This window comes from Dipodomys merriami, unplaced genomic scaffold (genome assembly GCF_024711535.1).
Source record: "Dipodomys merriami isolate MVZ:Mamm:240054 unplaced genomic scaffold, mDipMer1.0.p SCAF_3, whole genome shotgun sequence".
NCBI classification, from domain to species: domain Eukaryota; kingdom Metazoa; phylum Chordata; class Mammalia; order Rodentia; family Heteromyidae; genus Dipodomys; species Dipodomys merriami.
Genome location: NW_027204492.1, coordinates 4493030 through 4518878, shown reverse-complemented (window position 1 = coordinate 4518878; position 25849 = coordinate 4493030). Strand labels below are relative to the sequence as shown.

At 41.7% G+C, this 25849-nt stretch overlaps 1 protein-coding gene across 2 annotated transcripts; it reads right to left on the bottom strand.

The window, feature by feature from the left end:
• On the bottom strand, positions 1-25843 carry Ids (iduronate 2-sulfatase). Of its 2 annotated transcripts, none has more exons than XM_070039606.1 (9): positions 25578-25843; positions 24835-24971; positions 24008-24185; positions 19329-19417; positions 15154-15354; positions 13458-13628; positions 10895-11018; positions 7086-7259; positions 1-3834 (listed from the first exon to the last, which is right to left on the bottom strand). In XM_070039606.1, exons 1-9 carry the CDS (start codon positions 25678-25680, stop codon positions 3362-3364), a joined length of 1650 nt encoding a protein of 549 aa, XP_069895707.1. In that variant the 5' UTR covers positions 25681-25843; the 3' UTR covers positions 1-3361. The 2 variants fall into 2 exon arrangements, with proteins under 2 accessions (XP_069895707.1, XP_069895706.1); XM_070039605.1 differs by having other exon boundaries at positions 10895-11021; positions 25578-25842.
• Positions 25844-25849: the final 6 nt, after the last annotated feature.

The window sequence follows — 25849 nt, the reverse complement described above, 5'->3', positions numbered from 1 at the left end:
TTTTCAGTCTCCAGAAGGAGGGAGTCTTCGTGTTTATTAGGAAAAGATAGGGGGAAAAAATCACACCAGGAAAGACCATTCGATCACTTGAAAATGTGAGCTCCAATAGCAAAATTTACCAGGCAAATTCACAAAACTGGAAATGCAAATATGCAACAATCATACAAGAATCATCAAGGTAATTAATAAACAGAGTCCACAGTTAAAGCAGGACACCAATCTCACCTATTATTGGAAGAATGTAAGGTGCTTTTGTGGCATTAGGGTTTTTATTTGTTAATTTCATTTTTTAACTTTAGTGCTCTAATATAGCAAGACAATGAGAGGAGAAAATACAGCTATTTTTTTTGACAACTTGGCACTGAGATACTATCCTAAGGGAATAGTTGGAAATACACAAAAACCATTTTATTCACCAAGTTGATCATTACAGCAGTATCTATTATACTAAAATTTCCAACTATTGAAAGAAGGTTAAGTAAATTACAATAAAACTACACAATAAAATAGAATATGAGTGATGCAAAGTTGCTTTGCAAAAAATCTATACTAACCACATATAATGCTTAAAAGTCAGAATGCAAATGTATGATAAAGAATATAGGAGATCACAGAAATGTGGAAAAAAATCATACCCCCAAAAAGACAAGATATTAAGTGGCAATCTCAGGAGAAAATATTCACACACTTTCTCACCTTTCACCATGTTTCTCTTTTCCCATTTTTTAAATAACACAGCAATTTTATAATCAGATAAAGAGTACATTTTTTTGGGGGGGGGTCCGGTCGTGGGGCCTGAACTCTGGGCCTGGGCACTGTCCCTCAGCTCTTCAGTTCAAGGCTAGCGCTCTACCACTTGAGCCACAGCGCCACTTCCAGCTTTTTTCTTTTTGCTTATGTGGTGCTGAGGAATCGAACCCAGGGCCTCAGGCATGCAAGGCAAGCGCTCTACCACTGAGCCACCTTCCCAGCCCATGAGTACATTTTTTTTAGGTAAGTTAAATCCCAAGATTCTTTATGTGTGTTCATTTTGTCCCACAAAATGCTCTCAGCCTCTTCGCCTTCAATGTACAGAAACCAGGCTGTGAAGAATGGTTATGAATGGGCTGGAGCAGAGAAAAGAGGGCACAGCCTATGATGGGCGGGAGGTAGGAATAGGCAAGGTAGAGTCAGCCAAGGGCAGGGGCATTGTGGAGCCAGGGAAGACTCTGACTGCTCAGCGGAGGTCTTTCTAGACCCATAGTAGGCACTGACGGTGTTCTCAAAGGGCAGGGTTAAGAGGGATTTTAGGAAGACACATGGATTCCTTTTGGAACAGGGGAGGAAAAAGGAGGGAAGGTAAACTACTTTGGAGGGAAGGGACAAGGACTGAGGCAATGGTGATGGGAGTGAAGAGAAAGAGGCCAACGACTACAGCAAACTCCCTACCCTACACCTAAACACATCCACACAAGGCTTTGTTGGCAAATGCAGGATCAGTTTAGGAGAAACTTGTTAGCATTCAACAGATCCAGCTAGAAACCTAGAGAGAACTAAGGTAGGTCTGTCCAAACTACCTGTCATGATAGGATTGCGGCTACAAAGCACTTGAAATATGGTGTGACCAGGCATCTTAAATTTTATTTTCTTTCAATTCATTTAATTTGAGATAGTCACATAGGCTTAGTGACTACAAAGTGGCCAGCAGAGTTCACTTCATGACTCCATCAGAGCAGCATTTGGAGTCTGACTGCTCATTTTAGAAATAAAATGAGAAAAAAGTGCACACATTGTAGCCAACCAGGAAAGAAATTTAAAACTTACCATCGTAACAGTAAAGTGGGAGATAAAGCTAAATACACTGAAAATATGTCCTAAGGAATTTCTAGACTATATTGTAAAAATTATAGTGGACATAAGGAAAGCAATAAAGAGATGAAGAACAACGAAGTGAAAGCTGAAGGAAACCATTTACAAAAGCTCAAGCTCCTTGAAAGAAACGAGTTCTGCAGCGAGGAGCAATGAAGAGGCCCTTCACTCCCCCAATAAAAATTGGTTGTTGCCAAGATACTCACTTAACTGCTTACAAGACCATAGTGATTTTTATATGCACCTAGCGTAGGCCAAATAGTTTTTTTTAAGTTTTGGTACTGATTTTAAGATATATATCTATATATCTGTATATCTTGTCTTTTATGGGTCACAATTTAATACATTGCACTTTGCTCTTTGTTATATTTTTTTTCACAAACATGTACCTTAAAACACCAAGACACTGTAAGGAGAAAAATGCTAAATATTCATTTTACTATAAAGACTGATATATTACATTTGTTTAGAAAGGAATATATTCTTCCAGTGACTACAAAGAGTTGATCCACTTCATCATGATCTAAATACAACTTGTAAATATTCCATTACTTAAAGATGATTTGAATTAAGCTTATTACTGCCTTTCTGAAAATTGTCATATTCAAGAAATACACCAATGAAAACTACCTAATATTGTACTAATAAAGTTTTCACACTTTAAAATTTAGTAAAATTGATGCTTTAATTAGCAATTAAAAGGAGAATATTTTGTCTCCTGAATAAATGGATTCTACAATTATCAATCCATAAATGAGAACACTAATATGAATTTGCATAACTGAAACCATGGATATACTTACATTTTTAAAAGTTCCATTGTGAATAACAGATTTAATAGATGGCCACTGAGTTAAAGGGACATTTTAGTAGCAAATTATTCAAATGTATCTGAAAACTTTTACTTGAACTTTCCAAATAACTGCATGTCTCTATTGCACTGTGCATCATTTATTATTTGATGAAGTAACACACTGATCATTTCATGTGTATCTCAACTTCACATTTTGAAATCTGTGGCTCTTAGAATTACCATTTAACTTCGTATTTGGGGAAGAAATGTGAATTCAGTATTGAAATATTTTGAATATATTGGCCTACCCTAGATATATTACTAAATTATAAACAAAATAACCAGAACTTTAAAGTCAATCCTAGTTTGATATATTGTTACTTTCTGAAATGTACTAAATTGGACAATTTCTTGAGTTATAGTATTATGTTCTATTATCATGGTCCTGATATTTTAAGACAATTTTTGTTTGTCAACCAATGACTAAACTATAAATACTTTAAAAAGGAAACAAAGTGATTCAGCCAAGTCCTAATCCAACTGCCAATTTCAAATGAATAATGGCAAAATGAAAAGGCTTGTTGACATAAGGCAAATTGTTGATGTGTGTTTGAATTACCTCCCCCCCTAGGTTGTATCCAATATTATGGGTATTGATAAAATAATCATCTTTCCTCTCAAAGGGAACATATTATATTTGCCCTCTGTGGCTGATAAAACTCAAGGTATCAGTGACTGGAGAAATTCTCTATGTTGGGAGTCATTGTACACATTGTGATCCTGTAATGGGTCAGAATCCACAAAATACAATTCTCCTGCATGGATGTCAGTAAAATTAGCCAGAAATTCATCAGGATTGAAGCCAACCCACACAGTATACCTATAATCTATGGTGCGTATGGAGTAGCCCATGATCTTTATATCTTTTAAACTCGGCTTGTCAGAATTCCATTGAGGGGAATCTGCAGGTCGGGGATACTGGCTGTAGGCAACTGACTCATGGGGATTACCATGGAGGTGTGGATCCTCTTCCCAGTCATGGAATCGAAAATGATTCAGAAGGCTCTGGCCTTCTCTGCACAGCTCAATATGAAATGAAGGAATGGGGCATCGAGGAGGAACTTGTAGTCCTGCGAGTCCAGCGAGTGTGGGGAAGAGAGACATGAGTTCCACGAGGTCCCAGCTTTGCCTGCCTGAAACAGGAAGTAACATAGCTAGATGTGGCACACTATAGCAGCCTGCCAAATCAAGACTGATGAGTCACCGAGCCTGCTCTCAGCTTCATCTGTTTTTGTTTTCATTCTTTTTGTTCAAGACTATTATTTTTAGCCAAAGTTTAGAAACACCTCTACCTGAGCACTTCGGGCTCTACTAGCTATTCATTCAACCAAATTGCAGGATGTAAAATTAACATGTCTTCAGTACTTTTTTTTTTTTGGGGGGGGGTCCGGTCGTGGGGCCTGAACTCTGGGCCTGGGCGCTGTCCCTCAGCTCATCAGCTCAAGGCTAGTGCTCTACCACTTGAGCCACAGCGCCACTTCCAGCTTTTTTCTTTTTTGCTTATGTGGTGCTGAGGAATGGAACCCAGGGCCTCAGGCATGCAAGGCAAGCGCTCTACCACTGAGCCACCTTCCCAGCCCTTCAGCACTTTTTAAAACTACTTAGAATTTCAAACTACCAGTATAACAATTAAACAAGGCAAGCTTCATCAATTAAATTCAAAATGCAGCGTAAAACTCTGCTGAAGAATATGACAATCTGAGTCTCAGGGTCACCCACAGACACTTGTTATTTGATGTCTACATTTGACCCGTGTGTGTGTGTGTGTGTGTGTGAGTGTGTGAGTGTGTGTGTGTGTGTGTGTGTGTGTGTGTGTGTGTGTGTGAGTGTGTGAGTGTGTGTGTGTGTGTGTGTGTGTGTGTGTATCAATCCTGGGACTTGAACACACAGGACCTGGGCACTGGCTTTGAGCCTTCTGCTCAAGGCTAGTGCTCTACCATTCGAGCCACACCTCCACTTTTTAGCTTTTTGACTTTCCTGCACAGGCTGTCTCCAAAGCACAAGCCTCAGATCTCAGAACCCTGAGTAGCTAGGATTACGGATGTGAACCACTGGAACCTGGCTTGACCCATCTTTTTAATATGGTAAATTACATAAACAATGGAGTATGCCATTTGCACCTTTTTTGGTGAACAGTTTGGTGGCACTAAATATATTAACATTCTTGTATCACTCTCAACATCATGTATCTCCAAACCTCTTTTCATAGAGCTTTATCTCAGAGTTTGAGCACTGTCCCTTTGCTTTTTTACTCAAGGCTAATACTGTACCACTTTGTGCCACAGCACCACTTCCACTTTGGGGATAGTTAATTGGAGTTAAGAGTCTCGTGGACTTTTCTTCCCAGACTGGCTTCCAGCTGCAGTCCTTAGATCTCAGCCTCCTGATTAGCCTGTTCATTTTTCACATCTGAAACTATGCCCATTAAACAACAGTTGCTCATTTCCCTAACCCCAACAACTGGTAACTCCCATTCTATTTTCTATCTCTGTGAATCTGACTATTCTAGATACTACATGTGAGTAGGATCATACGGTATTTGTCCATTTGTGTCTGGCTTATTTCATTCTGTATCACATCCTCAAGGATCTTCCACATTGTTGAAATGTCCTTCTTTTTAAGACTGAATAATACTCCACTGCATGTATATACCACACCGTGTATATCCATGTGTCAATGGACATTTGTAAACAGAGCTGCTACCAACATTCACATTCAAATTTTTGTCTAAATACCTGCTTTTGGTTCTGTAGTTTGTATACCTAGGAGTGAAGTTGCTTGGTCATGTGACCATCACCAACACTGTTTATTAACAGCTATCCTGATGGGGGCATCTTATGATTGATCTATGTTTAAAATCTAAGTTCTGTATTTATACTGACTTCTGTTCTAATTAATCTTGGCTTTACACTATTAAAATGGCCTTTCTGAAGAGTTAGAAGCTGTTTTACATGTCCAATTTCAACTTCTAAACACTTGATTTGTTGTCAGTGAAGTAAAAAGTATTTTTAAAAACATGCTTCAGGGGCTGGGAAGGTGGCTCAGTGGTAGAGTGCTTGCCTCGCAGTCACGAGGCCCTGGGTTCGATTCCTCAACACCTCATAAACACAAAAAGCCAGAAGTGGTGCTGTGGCCCAAGTGGTAGAGCACTAGCTTTGAGCTGAAGAGCCGAGGGCAGCGTCCAGGCCCAGAGTTCAAGCCCAACGACCGACCAAAAAGAGAGGGGGGGAAGAAAAGAATGAAGAAAAGAAAGAAAGAAAGAAAGAAAGAAAGAAAGAAAGAAAGAAAGAAAGAAAGAAAGAAAAGAAAGAAAGAAAGAAAGAGAAAGAAAGAAAGAAAAGAAAGAAAGAAAGAAAGAGAAAGAAAGAAAGAAAGAAAGAAAGAAAGAAAGAAAGAAAGAAAGAAAGAAAGAAAGAAAGAAAGAAAGAAAGAAAGAGAAAAGAGGGGAAAATGTGGAGTAACAGATTGGTCTCAGCAAACAAATAGCTAAAGTCATGCCTAAAAATGGTTCATGTTCTCCACCACTACAGTAAAACAGCATGCAATGCTCAAAAATTAAATATGCAGGAAATAAAACTGGACATTGTAAAGAAAACTCAATGGTGCAGAAAGGTCAAAATGATTATCCAAAACCAAAATAAATTTAAACAGAGATCAAGATAAAGTATAAACTTAGATGTTCAATATGGATTGGACGTAAATCCACAAAGCAGGGTCCCTGATTTAGCAGTCTGTGGGGGGAGAAAAATATTCCAAAAAGAGCAAATGCCACCTGAATTAAGACATTCGTCACTGAGGAGATCAAGTCAGGATGAAAATTATAGGAACATATGTTCACATTCTGTGGGTAGGGAAGACACTTGCTTTGAAGGATTGGCATGTGGAAATCAGTGTCCTTCCCTGTTGGGAGCCCAGAGTAGAATCACTCTGCAGATTTTACAAATCTAGAAGTTCATTTGGTCTGCCAAAATGGAAGATATTATTCTCATAAATGACCAAATCTTCATCCAAGTATGCAGGTTAAGGATTCCATTCACCTATTTGAGAGACGCATCCCCTGCCTGTGTAATCCTCTCCTCTAAGCTGTGGAGCATATTTGCTGGCACCTCTGCAGCACTTCCCACCTTGGGAATGTTATCTGCTCTTTTGTCTCTCCACCTTCTGAAGCTCTAGCTGTGCTGCTCATTTCAACCCAGAGAATGGGAGGTGCTAAAATCAAAAACAAAGAAAGAACATGTGCCAACTAAACAATGTGCTGAAGGAATTCCAACACATCCAGAAGAGAGACTGTACAAGCACAAAGCATGTGATTCCCTACATTGATCTATATGGAAGCTAAAGGAATACTTAGTACATGGCAATATCCCTTTTGTGTATTTTATACCTGGAGCCATCCACTCTGAGGCAGGATCAAAGGGGTCACGATAAGGGAAGAGCTTCTGGCCTGCTTCTGGAAGTGGGGCCGTCTTCCCCGGAACATAGAACATCAGAGGTACACGAGTAGTGACGTCAAAATTGCTGTATTTGGCCCATTCTCCATGTTCACCTAGAGACCACCCTGGGTCATAAAAAGCACACAATGACAGAAAATGAATAACTGGATCCAGCTCGTTTATTTTAGACTTCATTTCATTTTCTTTGGTAAACACCAGAGGGAGTAAAACCTCATTATCTTGCAGAAATTTCTCTAGAATTACTACAAAAAGGAAATTTCACCTGAAGGTCTCTTTATTCAAAGTCAGATATCTGCCCTAAATGAGGAAACCTTTAAAAATGAAAAAAATATTAAATTCCACAATTAATAATATCTTTTCAAAATCAACAATTTGTCATTTATACCCACACTAGGCTTTGGGGGACCAATGGGCCCTAAACAAACATGCTTACCATGCCAGGATGAGTGAATCCAGGATTTTGTGCACATGAAGAACATGCTCTACCACTCAGCCACACCCCAGATGTTCATTCTTAATGCTAGGACACTGAAAGCAGTGATGTTACTAGTGCCCTACTCTGTGTCTATTTCTTGATAGGTTGTTCTACTGAAACATGAGCTACAGAACTGTGAGATAAGAATGTCTATCTTGCTCTTTTTTGTGTGTGTATTGGTCCTGGGGATTGAACTCAGGGCCTGGGCACTGTCTCTGTGCTTCTATGCTCAAAGCTAGCATTCCAGCTGTGTGTGTGTGTGTGTGTGTGTGTGTGTGTGTGTGTGTGTGTGGTGTGTGTGTGTGTGTGTGTGTTTTTAACTGGAGATAAGAGTCTCATGGACTTTCTTGCCCCAACTGACTTCGAACCACGATAAGCAGATCTCAGCATCCTGAGGATTACAGGCATGAGCCCCTGGTGCCTAGCAATCTTGCTCACTTTTAAGACATACCACACACAGACAATACAAAACTTCTAATACAAATCATTAATGCTGATTATAAAAAGTCCTTTACATATATTTAAAACAACAGATCACTAGTAATGTGTGAAAATTATGACACCTCCATGTCTAAAAAAATACAACAGACAGACTTTTATATAAGGGAAATGTTAGGCCTGTGAAAAATGATAAGGACAGGGAGAGCCAGGCGCCAGTGGTTCATGCCTGTAATCCTAAATTCTCAGGAGGCTGAGATCTGAAGATCATGGTTCAAAGCCAGCCTGGACAAAAAAATCCCTGTGAGACTCTTATCTCCAATTAACTACTCAAAAACCAGTAGTGGCACTGTGGCTCAAGTGGTAGAGCACTAGCCTTAAGTACAAAGATGTTCAGGGACCGTACCCAGGCCCTGAGTTCAAGCCCCATAACTGACAAAAAAAGAAAAGAAAAAGAAAAATGACAAGGAGAATCATCCATGCCACCATTAAATGAAAGACACTATAGGAAAAAATTAACATAGCACTATCAGTCATGTTTTGTGATATGCTACTTGTTATACATACATAAATGACATCTCCATGTACATATATATACAACTAATGGCTGGCAGATGGAGGCTCACTCTGTCAACATTAGTTAACCTTGGCAAATGGTACAAAAGGGAAAGCTATCCTGACCCTATATTGTATGTTCTGTATCCTTATTTGTTTTTGTAATGAGAATGCTATCATTTAATATTGTGCCATTTCCTATAATGATATGAGAGTCATTTTCCTTATTCTAAGTATGGTGATAATATAGCCATACTTAAAGAAGCTATAATGTTCCTTTTTTTTATTAGTATCTTACAACTGTTTAAGGAGGATTGTGACATTTCTATATATGCATACCAAACTCACCCCTTCTATTACTGACCCTGACCTTCCTCCTCCTTCCTCAAATGACTTGAAAAGGTTCCATTGTTCTATTTTCATATATGCAAAAAAATCCTTTGATTATATTCATCCTTATTCACCCTTTCCATTCACTATCCTCTCTTCCACTAATATATACACCTTCCCAATCTTTTTACCTTTCCATCATTCATGTTTTTAGTGTGTACTAACTACCAAGAATTTTCACCGTGGTATTTCAGCTATGTATATACTATATTTTGACCAGAATTATCCTCCTTATTTCTTTCAATAGTGAATATTTGTTGTTAGTACTAAGGTTTGAATTCAAGGTTTCTAGTGAGCCACAACTGCAGCCTTGTTTTAGTGTGTTTCTGTGTGTGTGTGTGTGTGTGTGTGTGTGTGTGCGTGTGCGTGTGTGTGTGTGCGCGTGTGTGTGTGTGTGTGTGTGTATGTGTGTGTGTGTGTGTGTGTGTGTGTGTGTGTGTGTGTGTATTTGATGCTCATTTTTGAGATAAAGTCTCACTTCCTACCTGGGCATAAGTCTGTACCACAAAGCATCTATTTTATACTTCCAGTTACTGCTGGGATATGCCACTACATGGAATTTCCCTCCATTGAGATAAGGTCTCAGAGAGATTTTTGCCTGAGCTGTCCTGGAATGATGATCATCCTAATCTCAGCCTCCCATGCAGTTTAGAATGACAGGTGTATACCACATGACCAGTTGTAAGTTGAGGAGTCTCATAAACATTTCTGCCCAGGCTGGCCTTGAACAGTGTGATGCTCCATTCCTCAGATACTCAAGTCACTAGGATTATAGGTATTAGCCACAGATGTGCACCCTAAAAAACAATAGTTTTTATAGAGTGTGTGGAAACAGAATCATCTCAGATTTGGTTCAGAACAATTCAGGTAGAAAGAGTAGATAAGGATAATATGAACAAGAATGCTGCTACAGAGAGATGTCTTATTTTCCATCCTTGAGTGTGCTTGAAAGATTTCCAATTAAAATGAATGTTTTAAAATAATAGTTCTACATTTAGCAAACATTCCATATTAGGAAATAGCCTAAGAAGAGATAGAGTGGAGAAGCTCAGTCTCGCACTAGACAAAACAATGGGAGCAGGGATATAAAAGGTCCAGTCAGAGACTTGCTGGCTTTACCAGGATCCTACTAAATCCTCTCAAAAAGACCAAAAAGTTCTGAAGTCTTATAGGTTAACATAGGGGTTAAAAGATTTCCATTACACATAGCTGAACAGTGGCTTACATCTATAGCCCTTAAATCAGTGTGATGAGATTTCAGGATCACAGTTTTAAGTCAGGCCAGGCGGAAAAACCCACATGACCCTACCTCTAACTAACCAGCAAAAAACTGGGCTGGAGGTATGGCTCAAGTAGTAGAACCCTAGCTGCAAGCAAAAAAGCTGAGCAAGGGTGTAAAGCATGGAGTTCAAGACCCACTACGAGCACACACACACACAGGCACACACAGGCACACACACACACACACACACACACACACACAGGCATACACACACACAGATTTCCATTACACAAATAGGGTTGATGTTTTCCTAATGAATGCACTAGGAAATTAAAAGTTTCTACATTTGCACCTCCCCCTACCCAAAACCTGCCTGCACACCCAATATTCAAGACAGGTTCCAAGACTTAGTTGATCACAAAAGCATCCCAAAAGGGTTGGAGTGGTAGCTCAGTTGCTAGAGCACTAGCTAATGAGCAAAAGTGTCAGGTTCTTAGTTTGAGTCCCAGTTTCAGATCAAAACAAAAAAAAACAAAACAAAAGCCTCCCAAGGGAGCAAGTAGATGCCAATGTATAATATGGCAATTTCCAAAAGCATGTTTCATAGGAAAGTTTTGAGATGCTTTGAGTTACTCACCAGAACATTTCCCCATTCTTACCATGATCAGACATAAATGCAATGATTGTTCTGTTGGCCAGCCCAAGATCATCCAAAGCACCCAAAAGGTGGCCAACCTGTGTATCCAAATAGGACACAGAGGCAAAGTAGCTCTGGCGTATTTTCTGCTGCAAATTCAAAAGAAAAACTCTTTAAGACTACCTACAGTTTTACTTACTTTAGCATATACAGAGATGATGTCTTTTTTTCTTTTTGAGCATCTTGCCCATTCCCAACATTTCCATCAATGCCCTTAATAACTTTCTTATTCATTTCCCTTCAAAGTCACAGCCCAATCTGCAAGCCCTAAATCCTATTTGTGAGCAAATCAGCCTTTGCTCTCATGGCAGATGGATATCACTTACTACCTCCTCCCTTTGGTCTTTTTCACATGGTCTGACAGTGCCATAAACTGGATGTCTTAAAATCCTCGACACTGAGTTATCAGCCTCAGTTTCTGCTGTGTGTTTATCCCCTGCCTTCTCAGCTGGACATGTCAGCTTCTTGTCTCTGCTAGGGTCAGGACAGTCATGGGACTGCTCCATACTCTGCTTGTGCTGAAGAGAACAGATTCACATCTAAGAATATTATGTGGACCCAGCATACTTATACTGTCTGCTAAATAAAGTCTTCCATCTGTAACAGAGACCTTTCATGTTCTGGACACTTCCACCTCCGTCCAATGCTGACCCCTGGAGGTAAGGCAACAAATAAATAAGAAGGCAAGGTCCTCAAAGGTAAAGAAGAAATGTTTGCTTTGGACAAATAGAAGTAAGATGCCCTACTCAGGGGTATAGTGAGAACAAGGCATGTTTGAGGCTGGAGAATAACATGGGAGAATAGGGAGTGTCAGAGGACACCAAAACAGTAGGTGAGGGGCAGATGATATGAGCTTGGCAGGCCCCTCTGGAGGAGCCCAACCTTCCAGCCTAAGGAATCACCGAGTTCAGAGTAGCAGTGTCCTGTGGCTATAGCAGCGTTCAACAACAGAACACCACATTACTGCGTGTGAGAAGCCTCAGCACACTGGAAGAATGACAATCACAACAAAGCAGACCCACTGCAGGGGTCTAGAACAAGATACTGAACTATTCCGAGGCCAGAGTTCATTTGAGAGGAACCTGGGGAGGACACAGAAGGAACAGGAGAAAGAACAGACATAAAACTCAAGTTTGTAAATCAGCTGATAGTATGATTCAATGGCATGTGATGGTGAATGGTTTGCATGAAGAGAGAGGCAGAGGAGGAAGAGGAAGAAGAAAATGCAGGGTAGGAGTGGGGAGCCAGACCACACAGGAACCTATGGAAACTGAGGCCACCATGGTCATATGCCTGAGAACAATTTTGAAAATCAGGAATGAGGGCCAGCCTGGAGGAGTGCTCTCAGAATCAATCTACCAGAGCACTCAGATGAGGCTAGTTAGAGAAAAGGGGAGAAAGCACACCATGGGAGGCCAAAATTGATCCTGAGGATCACACCTAAGTGGGAGAGGGACAGAGAGGCCTACCAAGTAGACTGAAGCAGAGGGAACTAAGAAGGGCTGTAAGGAAGCCTAGAAGCTGGACAATTCCAAAAGGGATGTGGCTAGTTAAGAATAAGAAAGAAGCACAGAAGTTAGAGAAGGTCAAGGCTGGATTCTATTCGCCAACAAAGTCAGAGTGCTGTCAATGGAGGTAGAAGCCCAAGCAGAGGATGATGAAGAACAAATGAACACAGGAACCATGAACACAACCAGAGTTGAGCATTCTATACTGCCCTTGAGGGGCAGGGGAGAAAGGGGAAGCTGCAGGGAAGCTGCAGGAAAAGTTAATATAAAGAAAGGAAAACATTTCAGGACATGTAGGAGGACCCAAGCAAAGTGCTCTCAGGGACAGTGGGGGCGTCTCTACCCCCTGGCAGCATGGATTCACTCTGGCAGCCCTCATCGATGGACTGTCTCAGGATCAAGGCACTGCAAGTAGGAAGAGCATGCTGAGGGACTGGCAAGAACTGGAAGTGGCCTGCCACAGGGCTTTGGAAATTCAGGGAAGGAGTGAAGCCATGCTTTCAATATACCCAGAATACATACACAGTAAGAAGGGGGGATTGTGATGAGTTGGTGACCAGGACAGAACTGAGAGGCTGAAGTGAGAGATGAGACAAAGTCTATCCTTTCTAGGAAATGCTCTACCATTGACCCATGTGCCCCTCCTAGCCCCTTTGGGTTCAGTTTATTCTTCGTGTAGGGTCTCACATGTTTACCTGGGCTGGTCTCAGACAGTGATCCTTACCTCTGAAAGAGCGGAGATTTCAGGCACGTGGTGCCATACCTGACTTGTTTTTGAGAAGGGGGCTTGCTAATTTTTTTGCTCAGGCTGGCTTCACACCACAATCCTCCTGTCTCTACCTCCACAGCAGCTCTGATGACAGGTGTGCACTACCATACAGCATTAATTAATAAGGTTCTTATAAGATATGATAGATCTTATTAAGATGATACAATAAAATCTACTGAGAAAAGTTGCCTTGTTGATGAAATCACAGTATTAGTGCCTGATATATGCACAAAATATGTCCTCAGTACCTGAAAGTCAACAGGAATTGGGCCATAGGGCACACTGATATTCAATGCTTTCATATCTTCTCGCTGGCGGATGTCCATCCAAGGGTTGTAGGCCACAGGAGGAAGGCCACCAGGAACTTGGGGATCAGGGGCCAGGGTAATGTTCTCCAAGGGATATAATTTCTGAAATTCCTTGAGAAAAAAGAAAACACAAAACCACAAGGCTGTCATTCATGTGATAAAGGCACCATGCTGTGACTATGGGTGTTCTATGTGGTAGCTCTTCAGTGCTCCCCAGGTGCTCACCCCTGCCCTAATCTAAGGTCAGGCCTTAGGTTACTCTCGTCAGATGCCAACAGTAATGAAATCCTGCCATTCTATTTCCTACAAACCAAGCATCAACAGCTGTCTTTCCCCATATAGATAGATGCTACCCTGTCCCCCCTCACGTTCCCAATCCATAAAGGTGTCATAAGGTGTCGTGAATTCCCCAGCAACCCTCAGCTTCAGTAATCCAGTAGAACTCACAGGCCTCAGTATACAGCCGCATTCACAGTCATAGTTTATTATAGTGAAAGGATACTAAACACAGAAAGTAAGAAAAAATTGTCTAAGGGGGAAGAATGCAAAAAAAGCACTGGCAAGCTTCCAGAGAAAGTCTTTCCAGAGAAATTACACAGGATGCAATTTACTGTCCCAGCAATGAGGTGTGTGACAGCACACATGAGCTTCCCTGGCTCACGCAAACCTCAGCATTCACTTTTGACTCAGGGCTCCGTACTCTCTGTTTACCTAGACCATATCAAAACTCTAGACTCCCAGATAGAAAACAGACTCTGGCATTTATTAACATTTGACTGAACAGCTTGGACACAGTTTAAGCCACTCTGTCAGTTCGGGAAATGGTGAGAACACTCCCAAAGTGAAACTTCTCAGGTGCCACCCAAGGGCTAGGCCTTATAAAAATGCTCTTCAAAGACTTGCCGTCAGACCAGTTTGGGGGATTTTTTTTTTCTGAAAAGAGGCACAAGAAGATAGTCTCACTGTCTTTTGCTAAGGGAGCTGACAGCTTCTGCTGGAAAATGAAGATCTCCTGGGCCAATCAAAGCAAAATAGCATAACTGCTGGTTTCTATTTTCATTCTAAGTAAGGGGCAATTTTTGTAAAATCAAAGGCTGGACTGCCCAAGGAAAATATAAAGGAGAAATATAATGTAAGGAAAACCTGAACTGGATAATAAAAAGAACTACATGCTCTAAATGACAAGCAAATACAGGATTTGAGATCTCAACAAGCAACATCCTGTGTTTACAAGGTCTGATCTAACAGGATCCAGGAAGAAAGACAGTGTCATAGAATTTTTCCCTAAGTACCATCTCTAATTGTTATAGGCTTTGCTCTTTCTGACTCACTTCTTTATGATGATCTCACCATCCAACCTATAATTGCACAATGCATTCAATGGAAGGTAACAAAATCCTTCAGCAAAGGGAAAGGAATAGCTAAGCATTTCTTTTAAGATTCATGTGTGTCCTGAAATTACTTCTTGGACTTGATCTATGACCCCTATCTTTATGCCACTAGGTATACTTGTGCCCAGCAGACATCCCTAATGACTGCAGATGGTGGGATATTGACATCTTTGGTATACAAATGCCTCTCTCAACAAATAACACAGCTGTAGTGACTACTAGACCACGCGCAGACAGCTCTTCACCTTAGGGTATCTGAAGGGGATGTGTGGCTTATGATACCCAATAGCCAGGAAGAAAGGACTGGATAATGTTTTCATCTTTTCCAATAATCGGATGGCTTCTTCAGTACTCTGTATGTCAGGCAAGGTACCCTCTGGTACATCCTTCACATCCACAGGGCAAAGTAGGTTGGCATGGAGTTCTCCATCTTGACCCCTACATGTCTTTAAAACAACATATGTAACAGCAGCATTTTAAGGGTAAGAAATAGATTGTTCAAAACACAACGTTAATAAACCTGTCACCATACCCCTAAGTGTTATCTTTCAAACTGAACAGGCACAGATGAAATAGAATTCAACCAGAAAATGTTTCTACTTTCCCAGAAAGGGACTAGAAAGCCACAATATTTAGCTTCAGAGGTGAATTCTCTGACTCTAGGTGGTAACTAATTAAAGGATACCACATAAACTAAATTTTGAAAAACAGCAAAATACCTCAACAAAGATAAGTCAATTAAAATGAGCTAAGGATTTTATGTGTCTCTCATTCTCAGATCTCAGCCTACTGGTTAGGTAGGATTACAGGTTCTGAGCAGCAACAAATACATAAATAAATGAAAATTTTAAGTTTTAATTGACAATTGAAATTGGATATAATTATAGTATGCACCTCAATTTCTTAAACGTGGGCTTTAGTTTCATTAATACATTGGGAATTTCCCCCAAGCCAAGACTGTTTCTTTGTAAATCCTTTTGTTTCCTGTAATGCTTTATTTTTTTTTCCCTTTGGTGTGGATATGTTCTTCTTTTTTAAGATTTTTGTATTAGTACACATTAGTCATACTAAAGGGATTTCACTGCAACATTTCTAGACATGTGTTTAATGTCTTCTATTAATCTCATCTCCCATATCTCCTCTCATTTCTTAAAACAATTTCAATTTGTTTCATTGTTATTATTTTCAAAAATTCTAATAAAGTGTTTTGCCCATATTCACCCTCATTTATATTCTCAATTCACCCTTTACCCTCCCCTGGTACTCCTCTCCCTACTACCCAAACAGCCTGTTTTACTCTCTTCTCATTCATTTGTTAGTGTATATTAATTGCACTGAGGAGTTCTACCATGGTATTTCTTACATGCATATATTTTAATCAGAATAACCCTCTCTATTGGTATTTCCCTCATCCACTCACCCCACTATTGATCAATAGCTTTCATTGAGATTTTTAAGATCATCTTCATACATCTTCATGCCATCTTCAAATGTGTTGATATTATTCACCCTCCATCATTCTCTTCCCCCCCCTCATGACTCCTCAAGTAGTTATAATTAAGTTCTCTCACTCTTGCTCTCACTATTGCTCTGTGTGTGTGTGTGTGTGTGTGTGTGTGTGTGTGTGTGAGTGTGTGTGTCTGTGTCTGTGTATTTAAAGTATAAATTCATCAGATGCTGCTGGCTCACATCTGTAATCTTAGCTACTCAAGAGGCTGAGAACTGATGATCACAATTTGAAATCAGCTGGGCAAGAAAGTCCATGACAATCTTATCTTCAATTAGTCACCAAGAAGCCAGAAGTAGAGCTGTGGCTCCAGTGGCAAAAAAGCTAAAGGAGAGAACAAAAAGCTAAGCAAATGTACAAGGTCATGGGTCAAGGTGCAGTTCTAGAACAATAAAGTCTAGATTCTACAAATGAATGCTATGAAATTATGATATCCATACCAGAAGTTTCAATAGCTAAATCTATGCATTAATCCCAAGACAAGACTGTATATCTTTCTCTGACTCAGGCTGAGGATCCTGTAGCTTTGGTTCTCCTGGTCTCTCCTATGTCTCAGCAACTATAGTCCTCAGTTCAGAGCCTCATCCAGAGCGAGCACCAAGGAACCAATTATTATTATTATTATTATTATTATTATTATTATTATTAATGGGATATGAAAGTAAAAGAGAACTCTCTAGAGAGGTGAAGTAGCAGGAAACACAGAGGAGGAGTGGAAAAGGAGAGTGAGAAGTAAATATGATAGAAAAACAGTACAAGCCAGGCACTAGTGACTCATGCCTGTAATCCTAGCTACTCAGGAGGCAGAGATCTGAGGATCATGGTTCAAAGCCAGCCCATGTAGAAAAGTGCCACGCCTACTCTAGTGGAGTCTGCTTAGCATGGGAAACCAGCTTTCAGACCTGAGAATGGGGCTTCAGAGACCTATCTCTGAGTATTGGGACTTCACCGAAGTCTACCTCAGAGAATAGGGGGGAAAGATGTGTTTCTGTTCTTGCTTTTCTTTTCTTCACTGTATAAGAGTGCCTATTAATCTTTTAGTTTCTGCTGTTCATTGTACTTATTGTCAACGTTCCCTTATTCAAAGCTCTTTCTTAAGAGTGTTGACGACTCCAACATCTGATGAGTGTCTTAAAAATACGACTAACTCACCAGAGTTAAGTGCTACCCTGAAAGCCCCTCTTATGGAGGCTAGTAGACAAGTCATAAGTAAATATAAAAGTATTGGGGGTTTCACGAAGTCACTTCAGCAGAAGGAATTGTTTGTAAGGGATTTATAAGAAGCTGTAGGGTCGGCTAGAACAGAAAGAATGTATGGCAATTGCTGAGATAACTACTTAGGAGAAAGAACTTCCTGTTACTCTCTTTCATTTACTAAGAGACTTGCTAAATCTAAGTCTCCTTGGTGCTTACTATTAAAAAAGGAACAGGAAAGATCTTATGGGACAGTTAAGGCCTCTATAAAAAAAGGTAATGGTTAATTGGCGACAAACATCGAAACCCATTGTATTTCTTAAAAATAGAGATAAGCTGGAAACAAGTGCCTATCAGGCGACCAACTGGTGACCACCCAAGAATGAAGCCCTGCAGCAAGATTGTGTAACCTTTTGCACTTTCTTATGGAGACTTTTGCTATAAAAGTTTGTTATCCACTGCATTAAATCTCACTCAGCACCCACTCCTCTTGTGTGTGGGTTGTCTGTTTGCCATCTCCCCACCTATTCCAGGTTCCTCCCCTAGGTGTCCTCCGTCATCCCGACAGAGCCGGTCTGCGGCAGAAAAGTCCATGAGACTCATCTCCAATTAACCACTCAAAAAATGGAAGTGGAGCCGGGCGCTGGTGGATCTTGCCTATAATCCTAGCTACTGAGGAGGCTGAGATCTGAGGATCACAGTTCAAAGCCAGCCCAGGCAGCAAACTCCATGAGACACTTATCTCCAATAAACTACTAGAAAACTGGAAGTGGCACTGTGGCTCAAGTGGTAGAGCGCTCACCTTAAGCTGAAGAGCTGAGGGATAGTCCCCAAGCCCAGAGTTCAAGCCCTATGACTGACCAAAATAAAAATTGAAGTGGAGCTGTGGCACAAACTGGTAAAGCACTAGCCTTGGGAAAAAGAACTCGGGGATAGCACCCAGGCTGTGAATTCAAGCCCAACAACTAACTAAAAATTACATATATGTGTGTGTGTATGTGTGTGTGTCTGTATGTGTCTGTATGTATATGTGTATGTGTGGATATATATATATATATATATATAGCATAAAGATTGCATAATCAAACCCAATAAATAATGTTTGAACAAAGGAGATAAGGGAATAAAGTATAAAGAGTTTAATAAAGGGGAATGAATCAGATCAAAGTATATTATACACATCTATGGCAATGTGTCAATGAAACCCCTTTGTACAATAAAAAAAGAAGCCATTAGCTGGGCGGTAGTGGCTCATGCCTGTAATCCTAGGTATTCAAGAGGCTGAGATCTGAGGATCACGGTTCAAGGCCAACCTGGGCAAGAAAGTCCGTGAGACTCTTATCTCCAATTAACTACCAGAAAACCAGAAGTGGCACTGTGGCTCAAAGTGGTAGATCACTAGCCTTGAGCTTAACAAGACAGAGATTGCATGCCCAGGTCCAGAGTTCAAGTCCCATGACCAACAAAAAAAATGCCATTAAGTCTGAGTCCACTAAGGTTCTAGGACAAAAGGTACTCATCAGCTTCTATAGTGAAGTCACTGCTTCTATCTGACCTAATGCTAAAGATCCCAACATTAGTCTCTACAAGACATAAACACAAGTGAAATTCATAAATCTCATATAATCAACCTAAAAGCATGTACAATGCATACAATAGTTCATTTGCTAGACAAGAAAGTGCTTCCTCCTCAGGCCTGCAGCCCTTTCATTGTCTTACCTTAGTGTTTTCATACTTCTCTGAGGAGGGATGGTAAGGTAGGAAAGACCAGCTATATGGAGAGTCATCACTATAATTTGAAGATATACCTTGAAAGAGGGAAGAAAGCCATTAAGCAAAACATGAAGGGTCTTTCAATGCCTATTACCCCAAATTAAAACTTTGTAAACAAGTAGAGCCTCCTTTCTTTGGGCCTCAGTTTTCCTCAATTATGAAATCAGGAGCGCAGGCCCGATGATACATTCCTACTAAAGCCAACTCTCAAGATCTCCAGTTGATTTCCCACTTCCTAAGCCCTTGTTTGTGCTAGATTCTTCAGAAATGACCCACAAGGGAAGATCAGCCAGCCTGTTAAAGCTCCTTAGATCCAAACCAGAACATCCTCAGCCAGCCACCTCCCCCCCCCCCAACACACACACAGCAGAAACATCGGCATCACTATAAGACAGGGGAGTAGAGGGTGGCTCAGAGAAAGCTCAGCCCACACCTTGCCCAGTCACAGTTAGATATTAGATGAGTCATCTCAAATTTAAACCCATGCCTTCAGAATCAAAATTCAAGTTCTCAGTTGTGAAACCGAAACCCAGCCCAAAGCTTAGCAGTTTAAAGTCTAGCTACAAGGAAACATAAAACCATGGATGGTTTTTTTTTTAAAAAAAGGAAAGACTAGCTGTCAAAAACATAGAAGTATGCTAATTACAATGGTCATTTAAAGCCAGGTGCACTGATGGATCACGCCTATAATCCTAACTAGTCAGAAGGCTAAATGTGAGGATCACAATTCCAAACCAGCCCAGGCAGAAAAGTCCTTGAGACTCTTTATCTCCAATTAACCACAAACAGCTGGAGGTGGGCTCAAGTGGTAGAGTGCTACCCTCAGGGACAGCACCCAGGCCCAAAATTCAAGCCCTCTGGAAAAGGAATAGGAAAGGTAAAAAAAAGGAAAATGGTTGTTTAAAAAGTACAGACCTTTTGAGGAACCTCCATACTGCTTTCCAGAGTAGTTGAACAAGTTTACACTCCCACCAAAAGTACAATAGGGCTCCCTTTTGGCAAAATCCCCTCCTGCATCTGTTGTTAATTAGATTTCTAATTATAGCCATTCTAACTGGGGTGAGGTGGAATCTCAATGTTGTTTTGATATGCATCTCTTTTATGGCCAGAGAAATTGAGCATTTCTTCATGTGTCAATTGGCCATTCTTATTTCCTCTTCAGAGAAGTCTGTAATTCTTTAGCCCACTTATAATGGGACAGTTGTTTCTTTGGGGATTTTGTTGTTGGGGGATTTAATTTTTTGAGTTCTAAGTATATTATAGATATGAGGCCCTTGTCTGTTGTATAGCTAGTGAAGATTTTCTCCCAATCCATGGGCTTTCTATTGATCTTACTAGCTATGTCTTTTGCCGTGCAGAAGCTCTGCAGTTTCACGCAATCCCATTTGTCCAAACTTTGATTTGTTGTGTTTCTGGGTTTTTATTAAGAAAATGTCGGCCTGTGCCATGAAGCCCTAGGGTTTCTCCTATTCTTCCTGTAATGTTTTCAGGGTGTCTGATTTACTTCGAGGTCTTTGATCCATTTGGAGTTGATTCTGGTGCAGGGTGATATATAAGTATCTAACTTCAGTTTTCCACATGTCTTAGCCAATTCTGCCAGCACTATTTACTGAAGAGGCTGTCCCCTATGGCCTAGCAATCCCACTTCTGGGCATTTACCCCAATGATCACCAACAAGATCATAGTAAAGCTACCAGCACAACTATGTTTATCACAGCATTATTCATCAAAGCTAGGATATGGAACCAACCCAGATGCCCCTTAGCAGATGAATGGATCAAGAAAATGCGTGTGTGTATGTACACACATTATATATACATTATTTATATCGATATATAGCTATATATAGATAGATAGATAGTGGAATTCTATGCTTCCATCAGAAAGAATGACACTGCCCCATTTGTTAGGAAATGGAAAGACTTGGAAAAATCATATTAAGTGAAGTGACCCAGAGAAATATAGGTCCCATGCTTTCCCTTATTTGCAATAATTAGTATATGTCTAAGATAATCTTCTCAGATGAGCAGAAAAGCTCAAAAGCTATATACATATGACAATATAAGATGATGCTAACTAAGCAAAATGAACCCCAAGATATGCACACAAGAGTTCTTTCTTTGTTGTTGTTGTTTGTAATGTACTATGCGATTTTTTGTTTCTTTGTATGTTTTTCTTCCTGTGGTATATTCCTTTTGTCACTGGATTTGATTTTGGTGCCTTGCATCTTGTATGTACATTTATCTCATTTGGGAAGGGGAAGGGGAATAACAAAACGCTGAAACAAGGACACAGGATGACCCATTGCAACAATGATACCCACAAGACAGTATGTTGGAAAGGAACTTTACAACTTTAGGGGAGGGATGAGTTGAGGAGGTGGGGAGGAAAGGGATAGTAAAACAAAGGAGAAAAACAAAGGAGGGGGTAGCAATGCTGAACAAGTAATGTACTCATCACCTTACTGATTTAACTGTAACCCCTCTGTACAGTAACTTTACAAGAAAACAATTGTTTCAAGTACAGACCATGTGGCTTATCTACATATATGAAAATCAAGCAGCCTGCTGAATGTGTTTTGAGGAGGAAGAGTGGTGACAGAGAGAAAGGAGGTTGATTGGGAAACATGGGTGACATGTGTGGCAATGTCACTGCCCCATACAACATATCCTAATCAAGTAACTTTTTAAATTACACAAGTGTCTTTTAGCTAGGGAATTACTCAAGACAGAGTACACATAGTTAAGGTGAGGATTGCAAGGAGAACGTTTAGAAGTCAGTGAGATTTGTGAGGGATCTATAGGAAAGCCAGGAGGATCGGAGGGGCACAAGAGGCAGGAGAAAGACCACACACTACACAGTGGTCTGTTGTGGCCTCCAATCAGGAGCATCAGAAGAGGTTCAAAGACAAGAATCACTGAATGAAGGGCTTATAGACAGAGCAATCAATCATGGTGGGAATGATTTTAGAAGGCCAAGGGTCACACGCTGTGCCTTAGCACCTAGCAGGCTTGTGCAAGCTACCTGTGTGGTATGAGCTCAAATTCTACCTCATGAAATGAGGATGATAAAAAAAACCGACCTTGTTTGCTGTTCAGAGGATTCAATGAACAGCCAGCACAGTAAATGATACACATCTGACAACCCATGATGCTACTGTCATCCATGAACAGGCCCAAACATGATAAAATGATCTTGAGAACAGATCTAGTTGAAAACTGTTTCCTCAAGGACTGCAGCAAGATTTTGTTTTCTAGCTAGGATACCACACTTAGAATCTAGTTTCCAAATCTAATCATCAGGAAGAATGAGGGTAAGCAACAGTAACAGGCCTCAGTTGACTTTCCTTCCCCAATACAAGCTCCACCTGCTGCTCTACTTCCTCCTCTCTCTAAAACTCACTTCCCTCCAGCTGCCCTCAAGCAAAGGGTATAGTGGCTGGAGCACCAAGCTATAAGAAGTTTAATTGATGGGCTTTTGGCCCCATAATTTCTGGTCGATTGACATAGTTCAACTGAATGCTATGCTCATGGGCTCTGGAGGAAGGCTATGAAGCCTGCCAGTATGCAACGATTAACAGATAATTTGGTAGAGAAAGAGAATAAATGGAATACAGGTAAAAGCAGCAATGTACGGGGTGTGTGTGTGTGTGTGTGTGTGTGTGTGTGTGTGTGTGTGTGTGTGTGTGTGTGTGTGTGTGTGTGTGTGTGTGTGTGTGTGTGTGTGTGTGTGTCTTCACTACAAAGGATAAATGGAATACAGGTAAAAGCAGCAATGTACAGGGTGTGTGTGTGTGTGTGTGTGTGTGTGTGTGTGTGTGTCTGTGTGTGTGTGTGTGTGTGTGTGTGTGTGTGTGTGTGTCTTCACTACAAAGGACTAGTCCTAGTTTATGGAAAGAGTTATCAAGGTTTCTTTAAATATGCACAACTAACCAATAAAAATCCTCAAAACTGTGTTACATGTATACATTAAAAACTCTCAGATCTTAGCCTCCTGAGTAACTAGGATTACCAGCATGAACCACCAGCACCCATCTCACCCCCTCAAACAAAAGGGCTCTTGTCTATGTTTCAAAACTGTTGTTCCTATAATGAAGACAACTAGTTAATCAAGCCACTTTTTAAGATCAGAACTGAACAACCTATAGACCCTGGGTACCAGGTGACACTCCTCTTTCTAATGCAATTCAGAGAGTGAAGAGTAACCCCAACAAAAACAGAGTCGGTTTACTGGACAAGTCCTCAGCAGCTCTGGCCACATGTAAGATCCTTCAGTGTGCTCATCCCACCCCACCTTTACAGACAGGGCACCAGTTGAGGCCCAGAGTGAACTCACACACCCAACACCGATACCTCACTAGCCAGTGACCTTCCCATCACCTAAGGAGAAAAGGGACACTCATAGCATCACCTCCAGCTTCCAAAAAGAAGACAAACTTCCTTCCCTTTTTCACTTTCAGTGCAGACATGAAGCCAAATTGGGAAGTGGATTATCTAGAAAGGCAGTATTGACTAAGAAGGCATCCAGCAGCAAAAAGCCTCTGCAAAAGCTGCCCAAACCCAGCAGGGGATTTCTGCCTCGAGGCAGGAAACCAAAGAATTCAGATTTCAGGCATGCAGCAGTACCAGGGTGAAAGACTTTTCCAACCGACACGGTCACATAGCCATTCTCTTTGAAGTACTGGGGGATGGTGGAGAAGTTTCCTGAATGTGCTCTCCAGTAGGAGTTGAAGTCATACAGGCGAGTGGTGTCAGGCCTCCGCCCAGTGAGGAAGGACACACGACTTGGGGCGCACACTGCTTGCTGTCAGGAAGCAGAAACAGAGGTCAACGTGATCACAGCAAAATCCATCTTCAATCTGTCAGGTAACTAAGCAACCTCCCCAGGTCCTCAGCAACAGCCTGGCAGCTGAGTCATGCAGTTTCCAACGCCAACCAGTGGGATATGCGCCTCACCCACGTGCCAGACATTTTGCATCTTCCCAGCAAAAGAAGGCAGCAAAATCAGCCAAAGACCAGCAAATGTGTGTGTGTGTGTGTGTTCATATGTGATGGCATCTCCAGGTGCCCAGGGAGGATGATATTCTTGGGGGTCACCCCAAGAAGGGCCTGAGGAAGGACAACCCTGGCCAGGGGGCTGGCATTCACCCCCCAGCTCAATAGGTAGAAAGAACTGTTGGTAGCATTCTACAACAGCAGAAATTCTGCCTTCTGAGAGGAAGTTGGCCAGGGCTATCATGCATATAAAAGGGCCTCCCTCCACCCATGAAAAAGGACCAGTCTTGAGGGCTTCCTTGGGAGCAGACCACTAAATTTCCTAGACCCTTGCTTTTCAGTGCATGCTGTCCTCTTCCATGGAGGTTCCTGGAACAGTCAGCACCACCACTAGGTAACCAAAGAGCCACCAACTCCAGGTGCATGAGAAGACACACACCCAGGTCCTGGAAACATACCTGTGCAAAGGCATTCTGGAAGAGAAGGCTGTGAGCTGCTAGCTGGTCGATATTTGGAGATCGCACTATTTTATCCCCGTAACAGCCTAGGGAGGGGCGCAGGTCGTCCACAATGATGAGAAGGACATTCAGAGCACCTGTACGAAAGGGAAGGACCTCAGTGAAGTTACCTGAGAATCCCTCCCATCTCTCATTTCCAATACTGAGATACCCGAGGGGGGAATGGGGGGGGGAGGAGCAGTGTGAGGCTTTAGCCACTGCCTCCAGGGAAAGAAAAGAACGTAGTAAGAGGATGGATAAAGGGAAGGAAGGACGGTCGGAGTTGCATGAGAAAACAGAAGAGGGGAAGAAAGTAAAGGAAAGTTGGATGAACAAAAGGAAGAGAGGAGGGAAGACGGGAGAAAGGAAAAGAGATGGACTAAAAGGAATGAAGGAAGGAGGGGCAAGATGTATTGATGGGATGGAGTGACAGAGGAAAATACGAAGCGATCAAAAGGAGAGCGATTGAGGGGAAAGATAATTAATGGAGGGTGGATGGAGACAGGAAGAGATCTAGAGAGAAGGATGTGTAGAGGGTAAGCAAGTGAAACGGGTGCTTGGCAGGATGCAGAAAGGAGAGGAAAGGAGCCGTGGGAGGGAGGAGGAGAGTGAGGCCAGGGTGGATGCAGGCAGGGAACGCGGGAAGGGTGCAGGAGCTTGGCAGGCAGAAAAGGGAAGGTAATCCGCGAGGTCGCAAGCGGCACCTGTGCTGGCGCTGGCCTGCGCAGCTGTTTTTAGGGCAGCGCAGACGGAGCTCAGGAGCAGACTAAGCCACAATAGGAGCCAGGCTGGCGGCGTCAGGGGCATTTCTGCTTCCGTGCGGCGGTCTCACTGGTCAGACCAGCTGGAGCGGGAGGGCTCGGCAACCACCGTAGCCACCACCGCAGCGTTCGGACCCAAGAATACAGCTACCGGGCGGCCCAGGGCCCACAGGCCCGAGGCGCCCGGCAGAGCACAAGTGCGCCTGTGCGCCTCT

What these genes read in the sequence shown, in the direction of transcription:
- Ids (XM_070039605.1), bottom strand. Translation starts at nt 25,680, where the DNA reads ATGCCCCTGACGCCGCCAGCCTGGCTCCTATTGTGGCTTAGTCTGCTC. An exon ending in TCCAGAATGCCTTTGCACAG is followed by an intron (nt 24,186 to 24,834) that starts GTATGTTTCCAG and finishes GCTTCCTGACAG; the next exon opens with CAAGCAGTGTGCGCCCCAAG. An exon ending in TCCCCTTCAGATACCCTAAG is followed by an intron (nt 13,629 to 15,153) that starts GTGAAGAGCTGT and finishes TTTTTTCTCAAG; the next exon opens with GAATTTCAGAAATTATATCC.